This window comes from Lissotriton helveticus, chromosome 1_1 (assembly GCF_964261635.1).
Source record: "Lissotriton helveticus chromosome 1_1, aLisHel1.1, whole genome shotgun sequence".
NCBI classification, from domain to species: Eukaryota; Metazoa; Chordata; class Amphibia; order Caudata; family Salamandridae; genus Lissotriton; species Lissotriton helveticus.
In genome coordinates this window covers 843,413,866-843,430,031 of record NC_136057.1, presented here as the reverse complement: position 1 = coordinate 843,430,031, position 16,166 = coordinate 843,413,866, and the positions used below count along the sequence as shown (strand labels likewise).

Here is a 16,166-nt window from a genome sequence, read left to right as displayed (position 1 = left end):
CTGGAAGCATGCCGAGCTCAGCGCCCTCCTGAAGAAACCAACAGCAGACCCCACCGACCTCAAGAACTACCGCCCCATCTCGCTCCTCCCTTTTCCTGCCAAAGTCATCGAGAAGACCGTCAACAGACAGCTTGCCGCCTTCCTCGAGACGAACGGATCCCTCGACCCCTCCCAGTCCGGCTTCCGAGCCAACCACAGCACCGAGACCGCCCTCATCGCAGCCACTGACGACATCAGATCCCTGCTCGACAACGGGGAAACAGTGGCCCTCATCCTCCTGGACCTCTCAGCAGCATTCAACACTGTCTGCCACCGCACCCTAGTACAGCACCTCAGCAACATCGGAGTCCAAGAGAAGGCACTGGAATGGATCATCTCGTTCCTTGCCGGAAGAACCCAGAGAGTCCGCCTCCCCCCGTTCAGATCCGAAGCCACCGAAGTCATCTGCGGCGTACCACAAGGATCATCACTCAGCCCAACCCTCTTCAACGTCTACATGAGCCCTCTCGTAGCCATCGCACGCAAACACAACCTCAACATCATCTCCTACGCCGACGACACCCAGCTGATCCTCTCCCTCACCACCGACTCCGCCACCGCCAGAACCAGCCTGCACGAAGGGATGAAAGATGTCGGCGAGTGGATGAAGAACAGCCGCCTGAAACTGAACTCAGACAAGACGGAAGTCCTCATCCTAGGATCATCGCCCTCCGCCTGGGACGACTCCTGGTGGCCCCCTGCCCTGGGCACCACTCCCAAGCCAACGGACCACGCACGCAACCTGGGCTTCATCCTGGACTCCTCCCTCTCGATGACCAGACAAGTCAACGCCGTCTCATCATCATGCTTCAACACCCTGCACATGCTCCGTAAGATCTTCCGATGGATCCCCACCGAAACCAGGAAGAGGGTCACCCAGGCACTCGTCACCAGCCGACTGGACTACGGAAACACCCTCTACGCCGGAACCACAGACAAACTTCAGAAAAGTCTCCAGCGCATCCAGAATGCCTCCGCACGACTCGTCCTGGACATCCTCCGACACAGCTACATCTCCGGCCACCTGAGAGACCTGCACTGGCTCCCCGTCAGCAAGAGGATGATGTTCAGGCTCCTCACCCACGCACACAAGGCCCTCCACGACCTGGGCCCCAATTACCTCAACAACCGCCTGACCATCTACGCGCCCACCTGCCAGCTACGTTCGACCAGCCTCGCCCTCGCCGCCGTACCACGCATTCGCAAAGCCACCGCCGGGGGAAGATCCTTCTCCTACCTGGCAGCCAAGACATGGAACTCCCTCCCCATCCACCTCCGGTTGACCCAGGATCACCTTTCCTTCAGGAAGCTCCTCAAGACCTGGCTCGTCGAGCAGTAGCGGACCCCTCCCCCCCAGCGCCTTGAGACCCTGCTGGGTGAGTAGCGCGCTATACAAATGTCCATGATTGATTGATTGATTGATTATTAGAGATAGTAAATACGCAAGTTATGAGACCCCAATTCAGATACCTACTTTCCGTCAGAGTTTGTTGTTCTGTTAAGGAGGATACTGACCATGGATTTTTGTGACAAACTGATTTGATCACCTTTACTCTGCATTGTCTAGGTCAGTGAACATGGGTAGGTTTTTATGGGTTTGATGTTTGTTGGTTGAGTGAAGAAGATGGAAAGGTTGGGGAATGGTGTGCAACCAGTTAGGGTGGGATGTTCTTATGTGCCTCTAAACCAGCCTTCAGGGAATGGTTGCTGCTAGCATCAACTACAACAGTAATCGTTTGATCACACACAGATATTCAATATTAAAAGAATCAATAATTTATGCTGCAGTAAGGTAGGGACAGTAGATGTGAAATAATACAGAAATAATTCCATTGTAAAAGAACAACAACTTGTGGTATACTGACACACAATCAATAGATCTGAAATAATACACAAAAAGATGATATCATAAACGCTCCATCAGTTCTTGTGCACTCACATAACCACTTCAAAAGCATTCAGCATGTGCACAGCCACCGATAATGCGTGCTGTAGACAGGCTGTACTATGAGCAATTTCTGTTGCCATCAACACTGCATCATCTGCAATACCAACTCAATCTGAATTATGAACACTACTATCTGCAGTGTAGCCCATAGAGAGCGGTCACAAAGGACCCACAGATACGTAAAGGGACTTCACTTACTCAGTTTGTCGTCAGCGAAGCAACAAAAAAGAGTGTGCAAAGCCTGCAATGATACATATGCATGGTGCAGACAGTACACACCGGAGCAATGTATTTTCTTACAGGACTACCTCATCTGCAATAGCGACTCAGTTTCAATTGTGAAAACTGCTGTCTGCAGTGTAGGCCAGAGTGAGCGGTCACAAGGGCCCACAGCCACATGGCATTCACTTGAGCTCTACAGTTTGCAATGCGCAAACTTAAAACAAACGTGTGCAGAGCCTGCAATGATGCATATGAGTGGTGCAGACAGAGCACACTGGAGCAATGTCTTTTCCTACAGGACTGCATCATCTACAATACCGACTCAATATCAAATGTGGACACAGAAGTCTGCAGTATAGGCCAGAGAGAGTATTCAGCAAGGGCCCACAGCCACGTTGCATTGACTTGAGCTCTACAGTTTGCAATACATGAAGCAAAAAAAACTTGTAGAGACCCTACAATGATGCGTATGAGTGGTGCAGACAGAGCACACTGGAGCAATGTCTTTTCCTACAGAACTACCTAATCTACAATAGCGACTCCATCTGAATTGTGAACACTGCTGTCTGCAGTGTAGGCCGGAGAGAGCAGTCAGCAAGAGCCCACAGCCACCTGGCATTCACTTGAGCTCTACAGTTTACAATACACAAAGAAAAAAATGTGTGCAGATCCTGCAATGATGCATATCAGTGGTGCAGACACACCGCACTGGAGCAATGTCTTTTCCTACAGGACTGCATCATCTATAATACCGACTCAATGTCAAATGTGGACCCTGAAGTCTGCAGTATAGGCCAGAGAGAGCGTTCAGCAAGGGTCCACAGTCACGTAGCATTGAGTTGAGGTCGACAGTTTGCAATACACGAATCAAAGAAAATGTGTGCTGAGCCTGCAATGATGCATATGAGTGGTGCAGACAGAGCACACTGGAGCAATGTCTTTTCCTACAGTACTGCATCATCTACAATACCGACTCAATGTCAAATGCGAATACTGAAGTCTGCAGTATAGGCCAGAGAGAGCGTTCAGCAAGGGCCCAGAGTCATGTAGCATTGACTTGAGCTCTACAGTTTGCAATACACGAAGCAAAGAAAACTTGTGCGGAGCCTGCAATGATGCATATGAGTGGTGCAGACAGAGCACACTACAGCAATCTCTTCTCTTACAGGACTGCATTATCTACAATAGCAACTCGATCTGAATTGTGAACACTACTGTCTGCATTGTTAATTAAAAGCAGTACTCACACACTCAACTATCAATACTTTTTCTCACTCTCTCTTTTGAATTGGGATTTCATCTCTCCACAGTCTACACTATTCACTGTTCCTTTGGATATGCAAGATGAATTTGGTAATTTCACTAAACCTATAACTGATATAAAAAAGTTCTTGAAGCAAGTATACTAAAACAATATTGTGTATGTTTCAATAGACTTTCTAATTACTTAACTACTGGATTCTGTAAGTAAACAACCACCACGCAATCTAAATTGTGAACACTGCGAACCGCAGTCTACACCAAATCCATTGGTCATTCACTACTCACAGATATATACCGTTGGATTCGAAAGCACGGAATTGGTTGCACCTGATCAGAGGGGGTACACAGAAATCATCACTGACTTTAACTTATGACATCCTCAATCATAGAATCAAGACCCCATTTCACTGTTTGCACCTGCTGTACCACAGTATACTCCATCGACTACTGTCAACCAAGCCCAATAATCATGTGAAGCAGTTAGCTATGGAAGCACAGACTGTGATGCACCTCAACACACGAACTTCTGAGAAAAGCAAGCAGCAGGTAATATTGGACATCATCCATTGTGGGATCAAGACACCGTTCCACAGTTGAGACCTAGAGTTGGATGAACCTGATCAAAGAGAGTACCTTCATCTCCACTCTCAAATGCAGTTCTAACATCGTCCATTTGGAGTCAACACACCGTTCTACTTTTGGAACATAGAGTTGGTTGCAGCTGGTAGAAGGGAATACCTCCATCTCCACTCTCAGATACAGTTCTAACATCATCCATTTTGGGATCAACACACCATTCCACTGTTGGGACCTAGAGTTGTTTGCACCTCATCGGAGGGGGTACACAGAAATATTCACAAACTGTAACTTCTAACATCTCAACTTCTCAATCATATCTAATTAAGACCCCATTTGATCTGTTTGGACCTGCTGTACAGCGGTGTATTCCAGCGATAGCAGTCAACTAAGCCCAATAACTATGTGCAGCACTTAACTACAGAAGCACAGAATCTGATGCACCTCAACAGACGGAGTTCTGTGAAAAACCAGCAACAGATAATATCGGACATCGTCTATTGTGTGATCAAGACATCATTCCACTGTTAGGACCTAGAGTTTTTTACACCTACTCGAAGAGAGTACCTTCATCTCCACTCTCAGATCCACTTCTAACATCGTCCATTGAGAGATCAAGACACCATTCCACTGTTGGTACCTAGAGTTGGTTGTGCCTCATCAGAAGCTATACACAAAAATCATCACACACTTTAACTTCTGACATCCTCAATCATAGAATTAAGACCTTGTTTCACTGTTTGGACCTGCTGTACCGCGGTGTACTCCATTGACTGGTGTCAACTAAGCACAATAGTCATGTGCAGCAGTTAGCTACACAAGCACAGAGTCTGATGCACCTCAACGGAGGGAGTTCTCTGAAAACCAAGCAGAATGTAATATCGGATATCTTGCATTGTGGAATCAAGACACCGTTCCACTGTTGGAACCAAGAGTTGGTTCCACCTGATCAAAGGGAGTACCTCCCTCTCCACTCTCAGATGCAGTTCTAACATCTTCCATTGTGGGATCAAGACACCGTTCCACTGTTCGGACCTAGAGTTTGTTGCACCTGATCGGAGGGGGTACACCAAAATCATCACAGACTTTAACTTCTGACATCCTCAATCATAGAATCAAGACCCCGTTTCATTGTTCGGACCTGCTGTACTGCGCTATAGTCCAGCAACTACAGCCAACAAAGCCCAATAATCCTGTACAGCAGTGATCTACAGAAGCACAGAGTGTGATGCACCTCAACGGAGGGAGTTCTGTGAAAAGCAAGCAGCAGGTATTATCGGACATCATCCATTATGGGATCAAGACACCGTTCCACTGTTGGGACCCAGAGTTGGTTGCAGCTGGTCGAAGGGAGTACCTGCCTCTCCACTCTCAGATACATTTTTACAATCGCCAACTATGGTATCAAAAATACCGTTCCACTGTTGAGACCTAGAGTTGGTTGCAGCTGTTCGAAGGGAGTACCTTCATCTCCACTCTCAGATACAGTTCTAGCATCACCCAGTATGGTAGCAAAAACACCGTTCCACTGTCGGTACCTGTCGGACTACTTTGTTACTATTATACAGAGCACTCCACACTCCTAGGCCTCAGGCTGGGCTCTGTGTGCCTGTGTCGCGGTAGCCAGTGTTAATCTCAGGAGCCTTCCGAGCTCACAGACCTTGGCCCAAGACCTTCCGCTAGCTTGTGGTGGGCCCTCTTTCACATACAGCGGAGTCGAAAGGTGAACTGTGGGGCATATATGCGTCACAGCGGCCATGATGGTTTCTGAGTACCAGCAGGCTGAGAGCATCATTCACGCACCCACCTTCGCTCACAGCGTCAGCCTCGTGGCGGTGTAAGCTGCGCAGACCTGGCAGCCATGTTTGCCAATCTGAAAGAGAACCACACACAAAGAAACGTGCCTTTTATTCATACCCCTACGCTAGCCTTGCGTATGCCGAGCCAGCCCACATGCCTAAACATTTGGGGAGGCACGTATGCACTGCCATTCCGTAATCTTCCCTACTGACTGTACTATCATGGTTGCGTCCACTGTCCTTTTCACTCAATGGACCAACAGTGTATGTTGACATGTACATGTCTGTGCTCTGCATACTCAAGTCTGTCCGTTACATCCCCTCAAGACTTTGCATTGTATACTTTTATAATCAAGAATTACTTGCCACCTTCGCACATACTTTGTTCTCATCTCTCCCCGCATTCTGTATAGTGAGGCAGAGGCATCATGCCATGTTTAGTTTGTATACAAGGCTAGCCACGGTTCCCTCAGTATATAGTGTCATTGTGTCTGCTGCGTGCACATGTTGTTTGTCATTTTGAATGTCATTATATAAGGTAGCACGTTTATTCACAAGCAGTGGGTTTATTCCATTTACATATCGCTGTCTTAAAGAGCATACAAACGTTTTTCTCACAGGTAAATAGTGCGACCACAATGGCAGTCATTCATTATTATCCAAGAATGTCCAACTACACGACGCTTCTAAGCTCATAGCCCCAACCTTGCGTCCTTTCTTAAAAGCACGCCAACTCCCACAATCCGACTAACATTCACACAGCTTTCTAACAACAGTAATCTGCTTCTCAATAACATACACTCCTACGGAACGAGAGCTGGCATACCGCTTGTACTTACTGTTTTAAACACAGTAACTTCCTGTGGCAATATCTATTCCCACCCACACAAACTAACTCCCAAACTTCAACTTGGCCTACAATTCCTAGTTTGAAAACACATTTCAAGAAACAAACCAAACTAAAAGCCCCTTTGTTCAGAACAGAAGTCTCCATCACTCTGCAAAAGAAGTTTATCGACTGCAGATACCATGAACTTCAAATAGAATACACTCCCTTTTAAATACGAACCGCCAATCATACTTTGTGAATTGTTACTTAATTTACAACACATGTCACACTCAAGGTCTGGAACACTTTTTTAACACGATCTCCTACAGCCTTCTAACACGCTTTCAAACTGCTCTTCTTTTAATACCAGACTACATTCAGACATTCTTTCCATCATCTCTGGAATAACAGGAACAGTGCCCATAATTCTCACCCTCTTTGCGGCCATCCTACTACTAATTCTACTTCTCGAAATAGCTACGCTCTCTATGGTAACAACTATATCAGACAAAATACTCCTCTACACCAAGCTACATCAATACTGTAAAAAAATGGAAACACTTTTCGGTTACCTGCCTCTATTATCGGAGCTAGCTACAACATAACATTTATCTACACTTATGCAATATGCGTACAACCATCGTTTGATTGCAAAACTTGCCCATTCGACTGGTGAATGGATGTATGCCTTGCCAATATCTCAACAATCTCTCCAGATATCCAGCAGGTAATGGAGTATCTTGAAAACCATGCACGTGATTGTTCTGGCAGAGGAGCAATGGCGAATGCAATGCTAAAAGGAATTGCGGCGGAATGGGATTTCTGCACAGCCGCGAAAGATCTCCTGCAACATGCGACATTTCACAACATCGCAGATTGCATGCCCATTCAAATTACCGCTCCAACATTCGAGGAACATTACTGTCCCTTCGAGGATATGAATTGGATTGCTTCGCTTTTCTCACACGATGGCAACAATAGCCTCTTGGAACATTATGCATCTCAAGCCGCGGAAGAACTTCTGGACTGGAATCTCCAAGACTTGTAAGAAACTCACATTATTCTTGAATGGATTTTTTTCCATCATTTTTGACTTTTTCCTTTAAATTTTTCATAATACACTTCAATCCTACCACTTTTATATAATAACTTTCTAAGTATACTCAGACATTTTAACTCTATCCTCATTATTCCCCGTCACGCCTCCAGTCTAACCAGGAATCGGTGATGTATGGCCTATGCAAATACGCTATTTACTTCATAAATTAGCTTAAACCCGACACCCATTTAGAAACCACGTCTATTCTTTGTGCACACACCTCTCTGCCTGCCTGTTATTCACAAAGCCCTTTCACACAATTTTACTCAAAGTCAGTGTGGGGGCGTGGAATGAAGTAGGCGAAGACCAACTCGAGATAGGTAAGGTTTTATTATTTTCAATATTCGCCTTTTGCGACTAGTTAGTCTCTCTTCTGCAAATCGGGCTGGATCCGTGATGGAGGAAGGAGTTCTAGATATGGTGGCAGCCGGGTCTTCTCTTCTTAGTATCCCTCGTTTTTCTCACGGACAAGGTGGGGTCCGAAGAGAGTAACAGAAAAACAGAAGAGAGGCTGTCAGTGAAGCCGTTTTCTCTGGGTACCAATAATAGGGCCGGGGGTGAGGAAACACCTGTTTCACACGTGGACACTAGTGCACTCTAACGTTCGAGGGATCATGGCCAGTGTACAGGAAGAAAAAAAAGAAATGGGGTTGGGGGAGGGGGTACGTGAGTATCGGGCTAAAGGAAACAAAACTCCTTTTGGCACTCAAGGACGCCCCGCCTCCCTACCCAGCCCACGACCCGGTCCTGTACATGATAAAGCCACGCTCTCCCAGGAGCGTGGCTCGAGGATGAGAAGGAACGTTGGCCTCCTGTCACAGCTTCCTCCGGATGCTCGTCTTCTTCGGTCTGCCGCTTCTCGCTGCCTTCGGGTAGATTTAGTCTCCTCTCTGTTACCGCCTCTGCTCCTTCGGTCTTCACGTCTGTGACATCGCACGCTACGCCGTGTTCTTCTTGGTTCTTAACCAGTGATCTTCCTATGACATTTTTAGGGGGTGTGTCTTCAGCACAGTAGAACGCCCAGTTAAAGGAACAGAACTCGTTCTCTTCAGCTGGATTCCGATCGGCTTCCCATGACCAATCCTCCCGTTGGGGACCAAGGAAAGAAGGTGACGGGGGTAGAACAGTCCACCAGTCTTTAATGTCTTCAGGTGCCACTTCTTGCGGACCGGCCTGGTCACAGTCAGCCTCTGCTCAGAACATCACAATAAAAATGTAAAAAGACGACTTTGTTTAGGAACTGGTTGGCACATTGTGGGAATCGTAAACTACCTTTATTTTCATTTTACAATGTATTTATTCATGTCTAATAGCTATTCTGTGGGTCACATTCATCCAGGTTCATCACACATTCAGGTTTGTATTCATCCACTGTGGGTAGAACTAGTACCAATTCTGACACGCACCACATTGAATCTACTGTACCACAGATTGATAGCTATTCTACTGTTGATCATTTTCTGTTACAAAAAAGCACTGTCAATGTACATAAAAAGTTTGATGACTACATTTTGCTATTTATTTTTTATTTCTTTCTTTTCTTAAACGATACATGTAGTAATCATAACCTACCTTTATTTTCTTTATAGACTGTAGAGTCATTCAAGTGTAATAACTATTGTTTAATTCACATGCAACTGTAACATGTAATATACAATTCACCGATGCTGGAACTTACGTTTGAAAACAGCAGAAGTGGTTCAACTTTGCATCAGCTGGATACAATAGCTCTTGCACCAGTGGGTCCAATTATGGCACTTAAATAAAGACACTTTCTATATAAGTTTCAAACTCCATGCCTTTATTACCCACAACCACTTTCTTAGACACAACTCATTTTACCATTTTCCTTCTCTTGCATTGCACCATTCTGCATTATATTCTTCACAATTATTCCTTTATTCCTGCTTCCTAAAACACTACATTTGACTCTTCAGACCAATAGGAATGAGTAGTTTGTTTCACACTCCCTGTATAGAATAAAAGCACACTAACACTACTTACACAGGTATGCTACAGCGGCCAGTATACTACAGCGTCCACAGCACATCACTTCGCAGCAATAAATTCACGACTTCTAACACCACCTGCAAACATATGCTACAACAGCCAGTATGCTACACCGCCCAGAGCACATTAGTTTACAGCACTCAGCTCACAGTTTAGGCGCAAGGTTTCATCCTCGAGTTTAGCGGTGCCTCACCTCTGCACCATCTCACTCTAGACAAAACAGCACTTTCAAACCGGTAAGGTTAAATACTTTGCTTCTGCCAGTAGACTACAGAGTACTCAACTCACAGCTTAGGCACACACTTTCATCCCCGAGTGTACCATCATCCTAACCTCCGCACCATCTCACACTGGGCAAAACAGCACTTTCACACCGGTAGGGGTAAATACTTCACTTCGGCCAGTATGATACACCGCCCAGAGCACATCAGTTTACAGCACTCAGCTCACAGTTTAGGCGCACTGTTTTATCCCCGAGTTTAGCAGTACTTTACCTCTGGATCACATCACGCTACACAAAACAGCACTTTCACAATACTTCGGTTCTGCCAGTATGCTACCGACCACTCAGCTTACGGTTTCATCCCAGAGTGTACTGGCACCTCACTTCAGCACCATCTCACAGTGGGCAAAACAGCACTTTCACACCAGTAGGGATTAAAACTTTGCTTCACACTCCCTCTATAGCACACCCTACCTACCCTACAAACCTCACAGTGCTCCTACCCTCCTCTTTCCCACTTTTTTCTCCCTTTTTTCCCCTTACTCGCTTCAACAGAATCACAAAATGGCGGCCAACACTTCCTAGTTGCAACCGCTCGCAGCCAATCAGCAGCAAGCTCATACTTGTTACTCCTCAGCCAATCAGATGGCAGAATTCCCAAATATCGATATCTGTAAATTTCGATATTTCTCAAAAACTACTGAACGGATTTACACCAAATAAACAAAAGCGTGCTTTCTAGACCAAGTTTGGGGTAATTCCGTTCACCCGCTCGACCTGTAGCCTTGTCTAAAGTTTCCTAAGGAAATTAACATTGAAAAAACACGTTTTGGGACCCCCCTTTTTCTCGGCCCCCCCTTGACGAATCACCCCCAAACTTTGAACAAAGGAGCTGATCTCAACAAAGAATTAGTTTTGAAAATTTCGCGAAGATTCGTCAATCGGCGCCAAAGTTATTGGGAATATAATGTTGCCATTTTCCTATGGTAACTAGGTCCTAACTATAACTACCTACTGGCGACCGCCAGTAGGTTATATATATATTTATATATGGTTTTTTTTGCAAAACATACGTTTAAAAATAAAAAGCATTATAAATGGCAAACTCAGAGGCACAATATGCATTGCCCCCCCCCCCGGATACTGTGAACATAAAGTGATATATTCATATTGGCTGCTGTGTACTTTGTTAATGTTAACTTAATAAGCATAAAACTCAGCATGATATAGTACGTCCTCTGAGTGGGGGGAGAGACAGTATAGAAGAGCTGGGCCACAGAAACACATTGCTATGTGTTGTGCACTAAATAATGTCTTGGGGGAAGGTAAAAGAAGGGGCCATGATATGAGACATGCACATTACAGGTTCATACCCTGTCCAATTCTGCCTGTCATGCACCCAAAGTGGGTGCATTGGGTCAGATGTACGAATGCACTTACTGGTTGCAAAATCAGCTATTCGGACAATCGCAGGGTTTGAGATCAGTAATTGTGTTTTTCAAATGTACTAAACCCATTTAGCGATTGGTAACAGATGACCAAATTGCTAAATGGTTTTAGGAAACCATACCGAATCAGTATTTGGAAGGGGCATGGTTAGGGCATCGCTTCCAAATATTGATTCCTTATGGTATGTATAATGGATTTTGGTCTCAAAATATTACCATTTTACAAACTCCCCAAAGAAGTGATAACACATTCGCAATATAGAGAGAAGATATCACCAACGCACCCCATCTCTTTTGTGAATGCTGACAATTTTTACCATTTGTACCATTGCTTAGTATTCAAAAAAAGTTTGCTTTATTTAAACGTTCCTGTGGTGGCAGCAAATCATAGCGGGTCACAATTTACAACCTACATCATAAATATTCATGAGGTAGGTTAAACTGCGACTCACTGCGATTCAGTATTTTGCGAACCAACCAAGTAGTACATAGGCCGATTCTCAATGTACAAACTAGATATACCAAATTATGACCACTTTTAGCAAATCAATGTACGTTTATCTGACCCATTGAGTACTAGTGAATTGTGCTACGAGAAATACTAAAAACTGTATAAAAAAACCATTGTAACTATTATGTTTTTGGAGTGTCCTTCAGCTGCAAATTGGTCCTCTGTAGCTACGCAAACAATTTGTGGACAGTGATAATATGTATGGGTTGGCATGGGATGATGTGTCGATGTTGGGGGGAGGTGTCTGTGTGTGAGTTCCCCTTATAAAAAGCTTATTGGCTTTGTCAATGTTTATTCACATTTGTACAAACATAAGGTTGTTGATCCCAGGCATGTTACATGTATAGCTTTGATATAATAGGAAATCGTTGGTCATTTAACAGCATCAAACTTATCCATGTTATGGTTTTTTGATCCAGTTTCCATAAAAGACTTGCTGTTGAAAACTATAGACAAGTGGTCAAAATAAAAGAAGAAACAGAGCTCTTGAAGGCTTTTTCAGAAGACAAGAAGCAGCTCAAGCTGAGCCTCAGCACAACTTTGTACAAACTGGGTATGAATCAATTCTGCAAAACATTAGAAAAACTGCATGTGACCTACAATGTTTTGGGGATTTAAACTACAAACAGTTTACTACAAATCAGTCTCTAACTGAAGCAGATCTATATGCTTATAAAAAAGGGCATTTATTTTTCCACAGATGACTTCTGACTGTTTGGGTCTCCATATTTATGCAAAAGAGGATCTTCCTCTCAATTCTCCTATCCATTTAATAAAAGAGGCCTAATTGCCATGAAGACATTAGCTAATTATTGTCTTCAGTAAGTTAAATAAATGAGTAAATGATCCTGCATTTACAGTGCACTTCACCGTTTGAACCATCCTTAGATGATGATCATCCTCACAAAGGCAATGCTGGTGATTTGCAAAAGAAGAGTTAGTATTGTTTCCAGGCAGAAGAGATGGACCAGTATTGACGTAGGTTAAATGCTGGTTATTCTAGATACTTGGAGCTGGGACCTATCTGAGATGCTGATCAAAAGGTCAAAAAGACCTCAAGTGTAGGAAACTAGGGCGTAGGCATCTAATGCTGCTGAATATGCATTTTAGAATATTGTAAATCAGACTGAGGGTCTGATTAGGATTCCAGGGGTCAGGCCGCCGACAGCTATTGTGGCGGTCGGGACACCGCCCGATGTTCACGCGGAAGTCGGATCTCATTTCTACGATTGAACTTCGGGGATGGCGGTCCGAATTCGGCAGGGGCATGCCGCAGCCATGGATGTCTGTGCAGCACCTCCTGGATGTCTGTGTACCATGTGCCATGCACCATGTCGTGCATGGCACACGGTGCACAGAGGTCAGTACCATGGAAGGTGAGCAGTACATCTGTTCCCAGGCATACTTTTCAAGGGGCTCTGACAGCCCTGTTTGGGGCTACTTAGTACCCATGGCGGGGTTCCCACCATGAAAAGGTTGTGGTAATTGGACATCGTAATACAAACGGTGGTGCCTGCCTCTGCACTGCTGCCATTCCTTGGTTCTCATCCGACCACCGCACTGTTGATATGCAGGATCCTGGCGGTGGCAGGGGTGTGGCATCAGGCTGATGTTGGTCCGACCGCCACCATCCAAATACAACAATCAGACAGAAAGGTTGGTTGGACAACCACCAACGGGATGGTTGCGGTCCAACCACCGAAATCGTAATTAGGCATTAAGTCTGTATAGTTAACAAGAATTTCTTTCCACAAGGCAGGCCAGAAAAAAGAAAGATGTAATGGTTCAACTTGGCAGTCTGAGGAACTAGTGGCAAATCTGTGTCTAACTAATCATGAAAATGTGTAATGCTATAGACATGAAGACTTTTGACACCCATTACTTCAAGGAATCGAGTGCATGTGAACACTTGCACTCCTAATAGCCTGTGTGCTTCTTACTGAGCCTCCTGGTCATTACGGCCGAGGAACCTTTCACAGAGAATAGGAGGGGTATCCTTATGGGACTCTACCCTACATGCTATTTCAGGTGGTTTATCATTGTCTTCCTCTGTGTGTTTAAGGATTATTGTATCACAACCCATTATACGAACAAATTTTCCCAAACATATCCTGCTATGTTGTCAGTATTTTGTTTTCCACCTCTGCCCACCTGAGTAGATTGCTCCTCCAGTATGTTATGCGCAGTAGGCTGTCTGATTCTCAGGCCACTGCAAGTTGTCATTTGGGCAGTAACAATGAGAGGTCAGCAAATATGCATTCAATTGTGTTCTTCTTTGTATTCTTTTATAAGCCTTCTAGGCATCCCATGGGACAAATTGTTAGTGTGGTACCTATCAACAGTTACATAGTGTATTACGTTAGTTCTGTACATGTGAATCCTGGAGCACCTTCAGATTATATGCATCAAGTCAGCATTTCCAAAACTGCATCTGAAGCATTTGTCAGGGACTAATGGGTGCAATATGTGTAGCCAACTGGGAGTCAAGTATGTGCAGTGCATTATATTGAATGTTTCAGTTTACCCTAAGATTCCCCGCCATTCTAGGTCCATCAGGTCCTTGCCTAAGTCTTCCAACCAGACTTCACGCAGAGCATGGAGAGCATTCATAGTCATTCCTCTCAGCGCCAAGTATAACCCATCATTTCACCCCTACTCGTGATCAACCCAAATATTGTCTCTAGTACCAGATGTGAAGGATGCTCTTCATTCCATCAGACCAGATCCTCTTTATCATCCTGATCGGTGCATTTTTGGTTGGAAACTGCCCAGAGGGAACAATATATGTCAGTTGTAGGACGAAAGTGAACTTAGTTTATTATTGTCATACAGATCCCCCACCAGTCATAAACCATATCATTAGGCATCCATCTATTTGATTATGTTGGGTGCTCTCCACAACTCGGTGAGCTGAGGTATACTCCACTATAGCAAAGGAGACATATATGCCATTTAGTAGCTATTTTCTGTAGTATTGTGTGCCAGTGGTATCTTGTGGTGTTATGTCGTGTGGACCCCTGGCACTTCGCTGAGTCCTGTGAGAAGACAAATGTCAATGACCTCCCACCCAACTCAGTATGTGGGAATAGAATTTAGGAATGTTTTATGTTTGTGATCGCCATCTCTTGGAGCTGTATAGATAGCTAGAATTGTTCCAAGTTTGCCATCTAGGGGCAAGAGCTGCAATTTGCCAAAGAACAAAGCCCTTTTTTGCTGCTTATGCATGGAGACAATGTTTTCTTCTGAGACAAACAGGGGTGCATGGGAGAGGCTTGTCTAGGATCATAAATGGCAACCTAAGCAGTAGTTAAAAAAAAAATTGTTTCCTAGTTTTTTTCTGCTCTTTGTTTTGAAGGAGATGTTTTTTTGTTTACTCCCAATTTCTTGTTTTTGTTGTACCCTTTTTAAAAACACATACAAAAAAGTAATACTTGTTAAAAACCACAAAGAAATACAGTTGTTAAAAAATGTTAATTAAAAGAAGCTCTTTTCAGAGCTACCCTATACTTTCAATATGTATGTTGTTTGTACTGTTACCTTTTTTGAGGTTTCGCCTGCACAGCGCTTGCACTTGTGAAATCTATTGTATTCAATATAAATCTTAAAAGGGGCTTGCTTTTCATTGGTTCCTGTGCTTGCCACTTACGTTTCTTCCATTTCTATTGGCTATAGCATACTATTTACTGTTCTTCCTCATGTGTTTCTCTCATCAGTCTCCCATGGCCCAAGTACTGTTTTAATTCACTTAGTGGGACTTTTTTTTAAAAGCTTTTGAATGCACAGCATGGCATCTGCTGTGCTTGTTTTGGTTGTCTTCTGCTCTTTATATTCTCCCTGTGGCTGTTTTGTTGTTGACAAAGGTCAACATTCTAGTATGCTTTCTCTCCAGTTTGCACCTCGTTCTCTTGTTTCTGCAACTTTCATTTATTCCATGAGGCTTGGAGTTCATCATTCTCCAAGCCTCACTTTCATACCTGAGCCCCTGTTGTTATGCTATCATTGTGATACACAGCAAAAAAGCATTGCGCAGAGTTTTCAGGTAAGAACATGAGCCTCACTGGGCTGCCCGCTGGTATATTTGTTCTTTGATGTACTTACTATATCATCCTCTCTCACCTGCTGCATGGAAAGCTCTGTTCCCATTCCCATTGCAGTTCAATGCAGCTTTATTGTGACTTTTAACCACAAGGCTTGTTGTC

The 16,166-nt window shown here is 44.3% G+C and overlaps 1 protein-coding gene across 1 annotated transcript in view; it reads left to right on the top strand.

Moving 5' to 3' along the window:
* The window catches only part of LOC144817928 (putative tetratricopeptide repeat protein 41), a 391,161-nt gene that overhangs the window by 333,845 nt on the left and 41,150 nt on the right, over window positions 1–16,166 (top strand). Inside the window, exon 13 of the mRNA XM_078674882.1 lies at window positions 12,387–12,520. Within this exon, the coding sequence (XP_078531008.1) occupies window positions 12,387–12,520 (134 nt within the window). The remainder of the gene's footprint in view (window positions 1–12,386; window positions 12,521–16,166) is intronic.